General features: G+C 35.0%; 2 protein-coding genes across 2 annotated transcripts; one reads left to right on the top strand and one right to left on the bottom strand.

The window, feature by feature from the left end:
* The first annotated feature begins 4,380 nt into the window (after positions 1 to 4,380).
* Positions 4,381 to 4,989, top strand: LOC107488025 (uncharacterized). The gene has a single exon (XM_016108722.1). It carries the CDS (start codon positions 4,381 to 4,383, stop codon positions 4,987 to 4,989), a length of 609 nt encoding a protein of 202 aa, XP_015964208.1.
* Positions 4,990 to 11,263: 6,274 nt separating this feature from the next.
* On the bottom strand, positions 11,264 to 12,423 carry LOC107488043 (glyoxylase I 4). The gene is made up of 3 exons (XM_016108739.3): positions 12,209 to 12,423; positions 12,012 to 12,129; positions 11,264 to 11,926 (listed from the first exon to the last, which is right to left on the bottom strand). The coding sequence occupies exons 1-3, from the start codon at positions 12,370 to 12,372 to the stop codon at positions 11,621 to 11,623; spliced, it is 588 nt and encodes a 195-aa protein (XP_015964225.1). The 5' UTR covers positions 12,373 to 12,423; the 3' UTR covers positions 11,264 to 11,620.
* Between the last annotated feature and the right edge of the window lie 381 nt (positions 12,424 to 12,804).

Below are 12,804 nucleotides of genomic sequence, written 5' to 3' on the forward strand. Positions count from 1 at the left end.
ATAAACCGTAGAAACATTCCACGGCTTATACACAAATACTACATATTTTCCAATGAAAATACCATATAAACCACCAGAGGATGTATATGTTCGTTTTGGTGAATAGTAAATACTCAAATAAAGTTATTTTTCTGTGAAATTCATAATTAAGTATTGTTACATGATGAAAATAATTGTATGTAATTTTTTTTTATTTGTAAATTGTGTTTGGGTTTCATAATTTATGATGACAGTCAATTTAAAAATACACTGTGATTCACTATAATTTGTAACGATCTATATAGAGTAAATATATGTTTAAAAATATTGTAATTAGATAATTTTGACCTATAATTTAATTAATGGTTAACTACTAATAATTCGATATTCAAAAGATTTAGTCACTTACAAAAAAAAATTTTAAAAATGTTATCAACAAAACAACTCTTGAATAGTTTAAAAATACGATAAAAAACTAATAAATATTATATTTTTTGTAATTTTGTTATTTAGCAAATGACTTATTTATTAGATCTAAATTTTTGTGACAATATTTAAGTAAATATTTAAAAAGTACACAAAAAATTCAAAAAAAAATTTGATCTCTAATTTTTTTTATTTTTCAAAAAAATATAGCCATTCACAATAAAAATTATAAAAAAATTACTTGACAAAAAATTATCAAATTTTAAGGATAAAAATATTTTATTTTTCTAATAATGATTACAAAAATTTATATCAATATATAGTTGATAACTAAAATTATTTTTTAGAATATATATTTAATATTTAAATTTTTTTGTCATGTTTTTAAATCTTTCAAATCTTTCGGTGGTTTATTTGTCGTTAGTATTTTTTGGAATTTGTTTTGCCAGCTATGTGAATTTTCGGATATCATTTTAATAGTTTACTCTTTATTTAAATGTGTAATTTTTTCTTAAAAGTAAGAATAATATCAAAGCTAATTTTTTTATATTAGGAATAAAATTGTGATTTACGATAATATGGACTAATTTGATTAAATATGTTAATATGGGATTGTTAGAAGAAATCGAAATTATGGGGGAACAATTTACAATTTTTTATTTGAAAAAAGAAAAATCACCAGACACGATTTTATGTATGACAAATGTCTGAATTTTTAAAAAATAAATTATGAGCCATGATATGCACATAATATGATTTTGGAAAAAGACTAAAAAAAGAAAATATTTTTTTGTAAAACAAATTTCTAAATTTACAAAAAACAAATCACAACTTATATAAGAAAAAAAATTGAAATCGTGAGTTGCGATTTCATTTAATAGTAATTTTAGAAATTACTATTGACAATTTTTGTTAATTTCAAATTCGAAGTCATATGTATATATTATACGTTTCTAAGTCAATATACCAATATTATACCTACTTTAAGATCATATTAAAAATAATTAGCGTAACAATAAAATCTCTAATCTAATTTGCAAGACTATAAATTCTATTTTTTATCCATTTGTCAACGTTGTTTTCAATACTCAAATCTAATTTTAAGTAATAATCTTAACGGTTTGAAGTATTTGATATCCATTAGTTTAGATATATTCAATAGTTAATTTATAAAAAATTTGTCAAAAAGAGCATCATCAATAACCGAGGCTCTTTTCATATTAATTTCACTTGAAGTTTATCACTTCTGATCTCTCTCTTTTCTCACTCAAAAACTCTTTTCTACAAGTTCGACAAGGCCATTAGTGATAGAGAGTTGTTGTTGCTGTCCAAGTCTTGGCACTGGTAACCCTCCTCTTCTCGCTTCTTCTTTGCCTCTTCTCATTTGCTCTTTTTTTATCCGTCATCTTCTTTTCTTCCATAGTTTTGTTCTTGCCCTTATCTCCCCTCTTCCTTTTCTCCATTCTTTTTCCTTCCATTCTTTTCTTTTTCTCTCAACCTAATCATTCTTTCTCCTTTTCTTCTTCGTTCTTTTCATTCTCCTATTTCTGTTTCTATATTCAGTCTCTATTTAGAGATCTAAATTTTAATTATTTTAAAGTGATTAATTTTTTTCTTTTGTAGTGTAATGATTTATTTTTATAGGTATTTTGAATCTGATTATACATGTTCTACATATATGGAAAAATGATATAAAAAAAATTTGTTCATGAAAATTTTTATAAACCATAAAAATGTTATGATTTATCTCTTGAAAAAAAAAATATCTTATTGTGTTACAATACATCTGTGTAGATTTATAAATAAAAGAGAATGAGTTTTATATTTGCTTTTTACTTGTTAAGAATTTTTGTAATTGAATATTGTACTTCTCTTCATAGGAAAGTAAATCCTCTCAATTTTTTTCTTTCAATTATTTCATAAAATATGATTTTTTATTATTCAATATCTTCTCTCACATATTTTTTTGTGTTATTTAAAGAATGTAAGATAAAAGATCACACTTTATCAAACAATTAAAAAAAATTAAGAAGATTTATCTCTCAATTTATAATTTAATATAGAGTATTTTTTTTACGAAAAAAAATTAAAACTCTTTTCTGTGTTTTTTTTTTTTTATTTATCATAACACATTACAAAATCCAAAAGAGAGTGCAGGGTAAAACTAGGTTGTTTTAACAAAATAGTTGACTAAAAAATAACACACTTAGGATTTTTATAGTTCGGTCAAATTAGGTTAATAAAAAAAAAGCTAGGTTGACACATACTTAAAAGCTACTAATATCACTACATTTGACCATAGAAAAAATTATATATACTTGTTGGGTCTAGATTTAATTTGATACTTTATTAATATAATTGATTATTTTTTATTATAATTAACCATCGATTTGTAATATAAAAATTAATTAAAGATGATCAAATTAGTAAGATGAGATTGCACAAATTAACATTATTAAGAAGAATATCATTACAGTTGGTTGCGTGTCTATTAAGATTGGTTGGTGCTCTACTAAGATTTTATTGTGCCTATTTAAAGCGATTGCTACATGACAAATTTCACATCAAATCAATCACCAATCTTTATGATGCAACATGGATGACATGCGAAAAGATCCTAATATAGAGAACATTGACAGTGGAGGAGGTGAGGAGGATATAGTAGTGCTAGAAGAGACGAATATCTCATGGTGTAAAGGTATGCACAAAGAGCTTAACAGGTCGAATTTTTTCGACACAAAAATTCTCTGCAGGTACTATGGAGAGTGCACTGTCTGCAATTTGGGATAAACCAACAGGGTTTAGAGTAATCAATCAAGGGAATAATCAGTTTCAGTTCTTCTTTGATGAAGAGAAAGACATGCGGCGTATTGAGAAAGGATCCCCTTAACTATTCAAGGATTACATCTTTTATGTGCGACAATGGATTGACACACATAATTCTGAAGAGAATACAGATTTAAAATTCTCCATTTGGGTGCAATTTTGGGGTGTCCCTGAATGTTATAAGATGTTGGAAGTTAGGCGAAAACTTGGTGAAAAATTGGGAGAACTTATGGAGATAGGAATGTATGAAGTCAGATGCAAAGAATCTCGAATACTGAAAGCAAAAATCATGCTTGATGGGGATAAAGCAGTGAAAGATAATCTCGGGGTGAAAGGACCGAACCAACGACTGGTGGAGGTGGGGCTGAGGTATGAACGCATTGGAATCTTTTCTACGTATTGTGCTCACATTGGACATAACGCTAGGGTATGTAATGTTCTATTAGAGGATGTAGCCTCAAACAAACTGAACCAAAACTTGGTGGGAGAATGGTTGAAAGTTGACCAAGTTGGAAGGAGGGTGGATATACGGGAGGAAGATAATCAGGGCAATGATAAACAACATATGCATTCAGCTCCAAAATCAACAAAGAAACCAGTCCCTTTATGGCTACTTGATGGCTTTGCAAAACTTGAAGTTAATAACCAGGAGCAGCAACGCAGCAGTCTTAATACAAGCAACAATAATACTAATCTAATGAGAGAAAATAGGGGCCACTGAAAGACCATAGTGGAGAATGTACTCGTGGATCCACCAATTTTCGAAGACATTACCTCTGTTACTAACATGGAACTGAGGAGCCCAGACATTCCTGTTCAAATGGCAAAACTAAAGAATGCATTGAAACTGAAACAAAAGGCCCGTCAGGATAGCAGCGAAGTAATACCAATCATTGGCGGCAAACGGAAACTGGAAGGGAAAGAAAACGACGGGAGCCACAAGCGAATATGCATAGAGAACATACTCATGGAGAATGCAAAGATGGGGGATGCCAGCCTCAAAATGGCATCCAAGAAGCCATGAAAATTCTAATGTGGAACTGTTGGGGTTTGGGGAGACCCCTGACAGTCCACAATCTTAAAGGGATTAGTCGATCCCACTCCCCCGAGATTGTGTTTTTATACGAGACAAAAAATTCTTCTCGAAGTATGGAGCAAAAGTTGAGAGGATGTGGATTCAAAGACTGGAGCCTAGTCAACCCGGAAGGAACAGCAGGAGGATTGGTAATAGCATGGAAGGAAGGTTTGGAGGTAACAGTTATCAATTCTACCCATTTTTTCATTACTGTTACAGTTAAAGATGAGGTCACAAATCATGATTGGTGTTTTCTTGGAGTTCATTTAAGTACTAATGACCAGATTCAATCACAGCAGTTTGTGGAATTATCATTAATATTGCAGCAGGTTCATGGGAAAGTTGCAATCATCAGAGACTTCAATGCCATCACAAACCAACGTGAAAAAGAGGGCAAAAATGAGAAATCTTCAGCTTCCATGGCATGTTTTAATAACTTTCTTAATGACTGTGAACTGGTGGACATTTGTATGATTGGTAGGTTGTTCACTTGGTCAAACAGACGAATAGGAGGAGACCTTATCAAGGAGAGACTTGATAGAGTGCTCGCTGGAAATGGGTGGTTGCAGAAGTACCAAAACGTAGTTGTTCTAAGACTTTCTGAATCTGGTTCGGATCATGCACCACTATTCCTAGACACAAACCCGAGACATGAGCAATCTAAACGCCGATTCAAATTCTAGGAGCGATGGTGTGCGGTTCCTAATGTTAGGAATATTATTCAGGATACGTGGAGAAATGAAGTAGGGGATTCATCTATGTATAGCTTGGCCCAAAACTCAAGAAATGTATGCACAGACTTGTAGCATAGCAGAACAGGAGCAGGTCAAATTCTAAAGTGAAAATTGATGAGCTTCTCCAGCAAATTGAGGGTATGCGAGCCACAGGGACACATGGTGGTGAGAAGATAATCGAGTTGGAGCGTAGTTTGGAGATAGCTTACCACGGTGAGGAGATGTATTGGAAGAAAAAGTCTAAAGTTAAATGGCTCCAGGCAAGGGATCAGAACACGAAAACTTTCCACCAGAAGTTTAAGACTAGAGCTCGCCGAAACCAAATATGGAGACTGTTTGGCGAGAATGGGGATGTTGCGACCACAAACACTGACATTACAAATGTGGCTGAATAGTATTTCAAGAATATATTCACCTCCACTTGCCATGCAGATCCGACACCGTGTTTTACTGAGTTGGAGCCTAAGGTCACTGCTGCTATGAATTGACAGCTCTGTAGACCAGTTTCTAGGGAGGAAGTCAAGAGAGCAACATTCAGCATCCACCCTCAGAAAGCTCCAGGTGAAGATGGTATGACGGCTAAATTCTTTCAGCATTACTGGGATATTGTTAGTGAAGATGTCTTTCGAGCTGTGCGGAGTTTCTTTGCAAGAGGGAGGATTCTTAAGGGATTTAACCATACTCAGATATTCCTTATTCCGAAGGTTTCAGATGCCAGCAGTGTGGCTCAGATTTGGCCTATTAGTCTTTCCACGGTTATTTATAAAATGATGTCAAAGGTACTGGTTCACATTCTCCAACCTATTATGAACAGCTTGATTAGTCAGTCTCAAAGTGCATTTATTAAAGGGAGGATTATTTCGGATAATATCCTTATTGCTCATGAGTACATGCATTATCTTAAGAATAAGAGGCAAGGGCTGGAGTATGAAATGGCAGTTAAGCTGGACATGAGTAAGGCATATGACAAAGTTGAGTGGGATTATTTATGGTTCATTATGAAAAAACTGGGCTTTGAAGAGAGATGGATAGGATGGATCCGAGAGTTAGTCACTACTGTTTCTTATTTTGTCAATGTGGAAGGTCAACCTTTTGGTTTTTTCAAACCAAATAGAGGTATCCGACAAGGAGACCCTCTATCTCCATACCTATTTCTTTTCTACATTGAAGGATTATCCTTTATGCTACACAAGGCGGAGCAAAACAGACTGATTCAAGGAGTTCAGATTAATAGGAGGTGTCCTTGAGTCAGCCACTTGTTATTCGCAGACGATTCAATCCTTTTTAGCAAAGCTACAACACCAAATTGTGAAAGAATTTTGGACTTATTGGAGCATTATTGAAGTTGCAGCGGCCAGCAGGTAAACCTGAGCAAGTCAGCAATCTTTTTCAGTCACAACACTACAATGGAGACTCGGCGCCAACTGGATAATGCTCTCCACATTGACCACATTGGGACACAAGATAAATATCTTGGGCTCCCAGCTATGGTTAATAAATCCAAGCGGGCTACCTTCAACTTGATTAAAGAAAAGGCCCGGAAAAAAGCTAGCATTGGAAGCGCAACCTCCTCTCAGCTGGTGGAAGACATGTATTAATTAAGGCTATAGGAGAGGCTATACCAATTTATTCTCTGTAATATTTTCGATTACCTGATTTTCTGATTATGGAAATTCACCATATCCTAACTCAATTTTGGTGGGGTCAAAAGGGGGAAGAACGGCAGATGCAATGGGTTAGTTGGGATACTATGACACAACATAAGAGTGAGGGAGGTTTGGGACTAAAAGATCTCAGGGCCAAAATCTTGCTCTCCTAGGAAAACAATGCTGGTGATTAATTACTCATCCTAACTCACTCCTCGCCAGAATCCTCAAAAGTAAGTACTTCAAATACTCTAATGTAATGAAAGCAGAGGTTGGAGTATTACCTTCCTGGGGATGGAGAAGTGTCCTCGAAGGCAGAAAAGTGGTGGAGAAAGGTCTTCAATGGAGAATTGGCACTAGAGAGGACATCCAAATTGTTGGCGAGCCATGGCTTCCTCTGCCATACCCCTGCACATTACCTCCAGCAGTGTACCTACAAAACACAACACTACCAGTATTCAGAGTGAATGATTTAATAAATCAAGAACAGAGAAGCTGGAACCAACAACTCATCCAAGAGCTTTTTCCTATGGACATCAGTAATAGAATATTAACAATCCAACTGGAGAAAAATGAAGACAAGCTACATTGGGTTTTGAGTAAGATGCACCAATACTCTGTTGCGTCAGGGTACAAAGTTGCTTACAATTTTTTTTCACAGCCCAATCGAAAGCTGCCCAGACTATTTCAGACAAAGCCCCTTGTGAAAGGGACTATGGAAGCTCCAGATCCCTCATAAGATAAAGATCTTCCTCTGGAAGTCGCTGCATGACTACTTCCTAGTCTTACAAAATATCCATCAGAGGTTTTCAGGAACGTCGGGGGAGTGTCTCGTCTGCCACCGGGAAGAGGAATTAACCTCCCACTGCCTAATCTACTGTTCTGAGGCTCAGGAAGTGTGGAAGAGAACGCCCATTAGTTGTTTATTACCGCTGCAAAGAACGATGACCTTCCGGGAGTGGTGGACACAAATGAAAGAAAATATAGCATAATAGCACCATGGAGATTTTGAGCTTAATATTCTTGCTATCACCTGTTGGAGCGTCTGGAAAAGCAGAAATTTGAGAGTCTTCGAACAAACCAACAGCTCACCCAATGCAGTGGTGGAGTCGGTCCTGAAGCTCTGCAACGAACTGCAACGCCATCTACAGAGTAGTTCGAGCCCTAATCCTTGAAAGATCATCTTTGATTTTTTGCTTCCCTTTCAATTTTTTCGAAGCTACGCTATTGTTTGTTCTGTACTATTACTTAGCAATCTATGAGAGATCCCCAAATTCTGATTGTAAGTCTAATTTTAGACAAATTCAATTATTTTAGTAATAAAATAATATGCCACTGTCTTTGAAAAAAAGAAGAATATGATTAAAGATATCAAGTTAAATTTGGAAATATATTATTATGAGTGTTTGGACAACTGTTGCATATTATCAAGATAAAGAAAGAAAGTATTTTCACTTCAATGTCAACAGAAATAACTAAATAAATAGTGCAATAGCTAATTGATGAATAAAGAAAATCATTCCAACATTAAAGAGAAGATATCAAGCTCTATAAAAAATTATTTGATCAAAGGAGGAAGGTAACAATTCGAATCAAAGCTGAAACATTTTATCTTCATTCTTTATTTATTGAGTGTGTTCTGACTTCTTCTTTGTTTAGAACTAAATTTTCTAAAAGTTACAAAAGACAAAAAAAGAAAGTAGTGCACACAAAAGTTAAAGAGAAAAGGACAAATAGGTCCCTGACCTTTTACTCTACGGACATTTTTGTCCCTGACCATTGAAAATACTTTTAAGTCCCTGACGTCTTTAAAAATTGGACGGATCAATCTTTCCGTCCAAAAGCCACCGTCAGATCTAACGGAAAAGGTTGACATGGCTCCCCCTTCTGCTTACCTGACATCACGACTATCCACGTGGCACCTTAGTGGGATAGAGCTTTTAAAAGATGGACAAAGAAGTCCCTGTCCATCAATGCGACGTCGTTTACCCCACCAACACCTACCAAAGTCACATTTTCCTCATTCCCTCTCCCAAAAACTCATTACACATCAAGTTCATCATGTTCTTCAACTTCAGGAAGGTTCAGAGTCAGGGCCAACAACAACACCAGCAAGTTTGGAAATTTCCTCAACTTAAAGCCTGCCCATCCTTGGATTTTGATCTCCCATGGTGCCATCCTTCTGATCGATCTCATTTTAACGTGATCATCATTGGATCTAGCCCTACAGGCACTCGCCTAGCAGAGCAAGTTTCCCGCCATGGAATTAAGATTTGTTGTGTTGATCCTGACCCTCCCTCCATGTGGCCTAACAACTACGGTGTGTGGGTGGATGAGTTTGAGAGTATTGATCTTTAGGATTACTTGGAGGGTGTGTCTCCAATCAGGTTAAATTTCACAAGGGAAAGGTACGGGGAATGAGCCATACTTGAGAGCTAATAATTCCAACTTTTCTATTTTTTTATATTGAATGCCTTTCAGTTGTTCCAATATGATATTTCTTGAGGAAACTTCCCTTGTTAGCCGTCCGATTTTGTCTTCCATGGAGGTGAAGAAGAGGATGGTTGCAAGGCTAAGACACTTGGAAATCAGAGTGAAACATGTACCATAATCAATGTATTTTCATATCTTAGTCGTAGCCGAAGTTGGATATTGATTTGTCGAACTTTGTTCCAAAATAATTTAGCTGTTAAAAATTATTTCAGATTAATTGAGTGTGAAACAGATATGCATCCACATCATAATCTATGCAAAGAAAGTTTGATTCTTTTGACCGCAAGTGTGTCTTTTTCTAATAGTGATAGTATTCTTTATGCATATGATAGGCTTAATCCTGTTTTCTCTTATAATGAAGTTCTAAATAAAAGAAATTTTAGATTAATTACCTTACATTATATAGATGCATTTATAAACAACACGAATAATTTTGAAACTAGTGCATTGCTACAACTAACTACAGCCTGAAGAGAAAAAAGAACAAAAGGAAGCATGAAACAAGAAAATGACACATATACCACAGAAACAGAAAAAAATGTAGCACAACAAAAAATTGATGGTGGGCTAGATAATGGGGTAGTTGAAATTTCATAGGCGAGTAGTGAAAACGCTGAGGATGGTCATGCTTTGGTGGTAAGGTGTGATTTGGTTTTGTTGGTGAAATCTGAGGTACTGTTGGAGGGGCCTTAAGCATTGTTGGAGGGGCCTTAAGCACTGGCGGATTCTGCTGAGTGATTTTTTGAGCTGGTGCTGGTGCATGCGCCTCTCTTCCAAGCTTTGTCGTCGGGGAAGGTGTTGAGAGCAAGAGTTGGTGGGGTTGGGAGGGAGGAGGTAGTGGTGGCGGATATATTCTTGGGAACCACAGGGACTTTTGTGTCCATCTTTCAAAAACTCCATCCCACTAAGATGCCACGTGGGCAGCCGTGATGCCAGGTAAGCAGAAGGGGAGCCACGTCAGCCTTTTTCGTTAGATCTGACGATGGCTTTTGGATGGAAGGACTGATCCGTCCAATTTTTAAAAACGTCAGGGACTTAAAAGTATTTTTCAATGGTTAGGAACGAAAATGTCCGCGAAGTAAAAGGTTAAGGACCTATTTGTCATTTTCTCAAAGTCAAATTTTGGGTTGTTTGAGGGTTTTAATTTAAAAAAGTGTCGATTTATAGTACATTTAATTCTCTTTAACTAGTTTAGGTTAGTACTTAGGTGAGTGACTAAGTTTAAGATAGTTTAAATGAAGTTACAAGAGTGTGAATCTCTTGGTATCGGTGTTTGTAATCCAAATTGATTATACTAAAAATTCTACCATAGTTGTAGTGAAGACTGGACGTAAGTCATGTTACACTTTGTGGGAAAACTAAAATATATCTTGATCTCACTCTTATTCTTTTTTACTCTCTGCAATTTCAATTCTGATCTATTTTACGCTAAAGACGAAACAAAATCAAAAATAATTTTCTAAAATTAGAGTTTTGCATAATTTGTTTATTTAGTTTTAAGATTAGTTTTTTTATTCAACCTGTTTTTTAACTCACTTGAAAACCTTCTATGCTAAATAATTGGATTTTTTTGTATCTTCTGAATATCAGATTTTTTTTGTAAAAAAATTTAACTATTAAAACCAGGTGGTATTAATTTTAATTTTTTTTTCAAACGTAACTCAAACTCATCTTATTTTCAAACGTTTCTTATTATTTTTTCATTAAATAATTCTTAAATTTAAGAATTTAACCATTTAATTTTTCAACAACAAACACTGCACTTCTAACTTTTTTTTTTTTTTATCGGCATTAAAATTCGCCGTCGAACTCAAAAGAGTGAAAGACACTTAAAGAAATGAGAAGACTAACTTAGAGACTAGCTTCAATTGACTCTAATCTTAGCTCTTCGCAGATGTGGCAGTGCCATAGTGTTTACAAGATACAAAATATTATGCATTTGTTACGTGGTAACGTTATGCCATTGCCGGTGGTTGTTGAAGCAATTCGATATTTGTAGGCTCCAAATTAAACTTGTTCCTCGTGGGTTAGAGGGTGAGGGGAGAAAAACGACAAATTAAATATGCGTGTGAACAGCACTGAAAAATCACAATTTCATTTTATTATTATTATTTCAAACACCATATGACACAACATAGTTTGGTTTTTTTGGTCCACTCTTCCTTGTGCACTTGTGCGTAGATCTGAAACACAAATAATTAATAACAATTCTATCTTCTTACCCACCCACATTCTTCTCTGCTTTCATGGAACAATCTTTTGCTTATATCTTACATAAACAAAAGAAGAAGGAAGTGGAGTTCATCCATTTTAACATGAGATATTTTCATATAGATATAAGTTTATCATTTCATTCGTAGATACACAGAATAAAATAATGTTTATTTTGTTGGTATCTAAAAATGAGTTGAAAAAACTATATAGAGTATAGACAAGATTGATTAAAAGGAGAAGTTCATCATGTCCATGCTCAAGCTTTCCATCATGATATTCTCCATGAATCCACACTTGGCAGGTGGTGATGCTGCTTTCTTGATGAAGCTGTGGGTTCTAGGCTTGAAGGAGCATGAAGAAATAATAGGAATGATTGGGATATTCTCACAGTTGCAAAGCTCAATCATGTATCCATCAGGGTCATGGAAGAACACCTGTTCCACCTTGTTCCCTCCATCATCTTCCACCAAAGCTGTCACATACTTCATTCCCATGTCTTCTATCCTTCTCTTAACAAGTCCAACATCCGTACACTGCTCAAAACCCAAACATAATTGAAGTAATTATTTAATGCAATGTCTTAATAATCATGCTTCTGCCCTCTAGAGTGTTACATACCTGGAATGAGATGTGGTTGTCCTTGGGATTAATAGGCCTTGCTTCATTCATGCATGCATCAAATTCGTCTATGTTTGGATTCTCAATCAAGTGTATCCCAATCCCATAATTGTACAACCTAATAAACATGTAAGAGGAGATTATGAAAAGGAAAGTAATAATAACATTTAGGTATATATTTGTAAATGATTTATTACCATGCTCCATTGAACTTGAAAGAAGAAGGGCGCTTGATGGAAACAAAACCCAAAACATCCTCGTAGAACCTCATAGAGTCCCACACTGATCTGCACAAGAGAGACACGTGGTTCAATGAGAGCAGAGGAAGTGCCCCACAGCTTCCAACTTCAACAATCTCCATTTTTCACAATTGTTGTGTATGATGAGTTACTGATGATGTGATGAATCTCAGAAGTAAACAAGCTATTATTATATACGAGTGATTTTTCTTGCACATATCATAGGAGCCTTCCTGGAAGGTTCCTCTGAATGAAGGGAAAATGCAAAGGGCCTGTTTTGTTTGTTATGATAAAGTGTTTACAATTAGCTGTTAAACATGGTGGTGATTAGAAGTATAGAAAGTACAGAGGAAATTCTTTAAGCTTACAAGTTGGAACACAAGGGACTTGGAATCTTGTTATTAGTGAAGTTCCAACCCCTTAATAGAACGGACCCTAGTACTACAATACAACAACGTAGGGGGTTCAAATTATTAAGAAATTTCTTCGATGCTTCCCAAGCCAAAATTTTCACATTCCTGTTTTATTACTTTTACCTTGCCTATCACACACTA

This window comes from Arachis duranensis, chromosome 5 (assembly GCF_000817695.3).
Source record: "Arachis duranensis cultivar V14167 chromosome 5, aradu.V14167.gnm2.J7QH, whole genome shotgun sequence".
Taxonomy (NCBI): Eukaryota; Viridiplantae; Streptophyta; class Magnoliopsida; order Fabales; family Fabaceae; genus Arachis; species Arachis duranensis.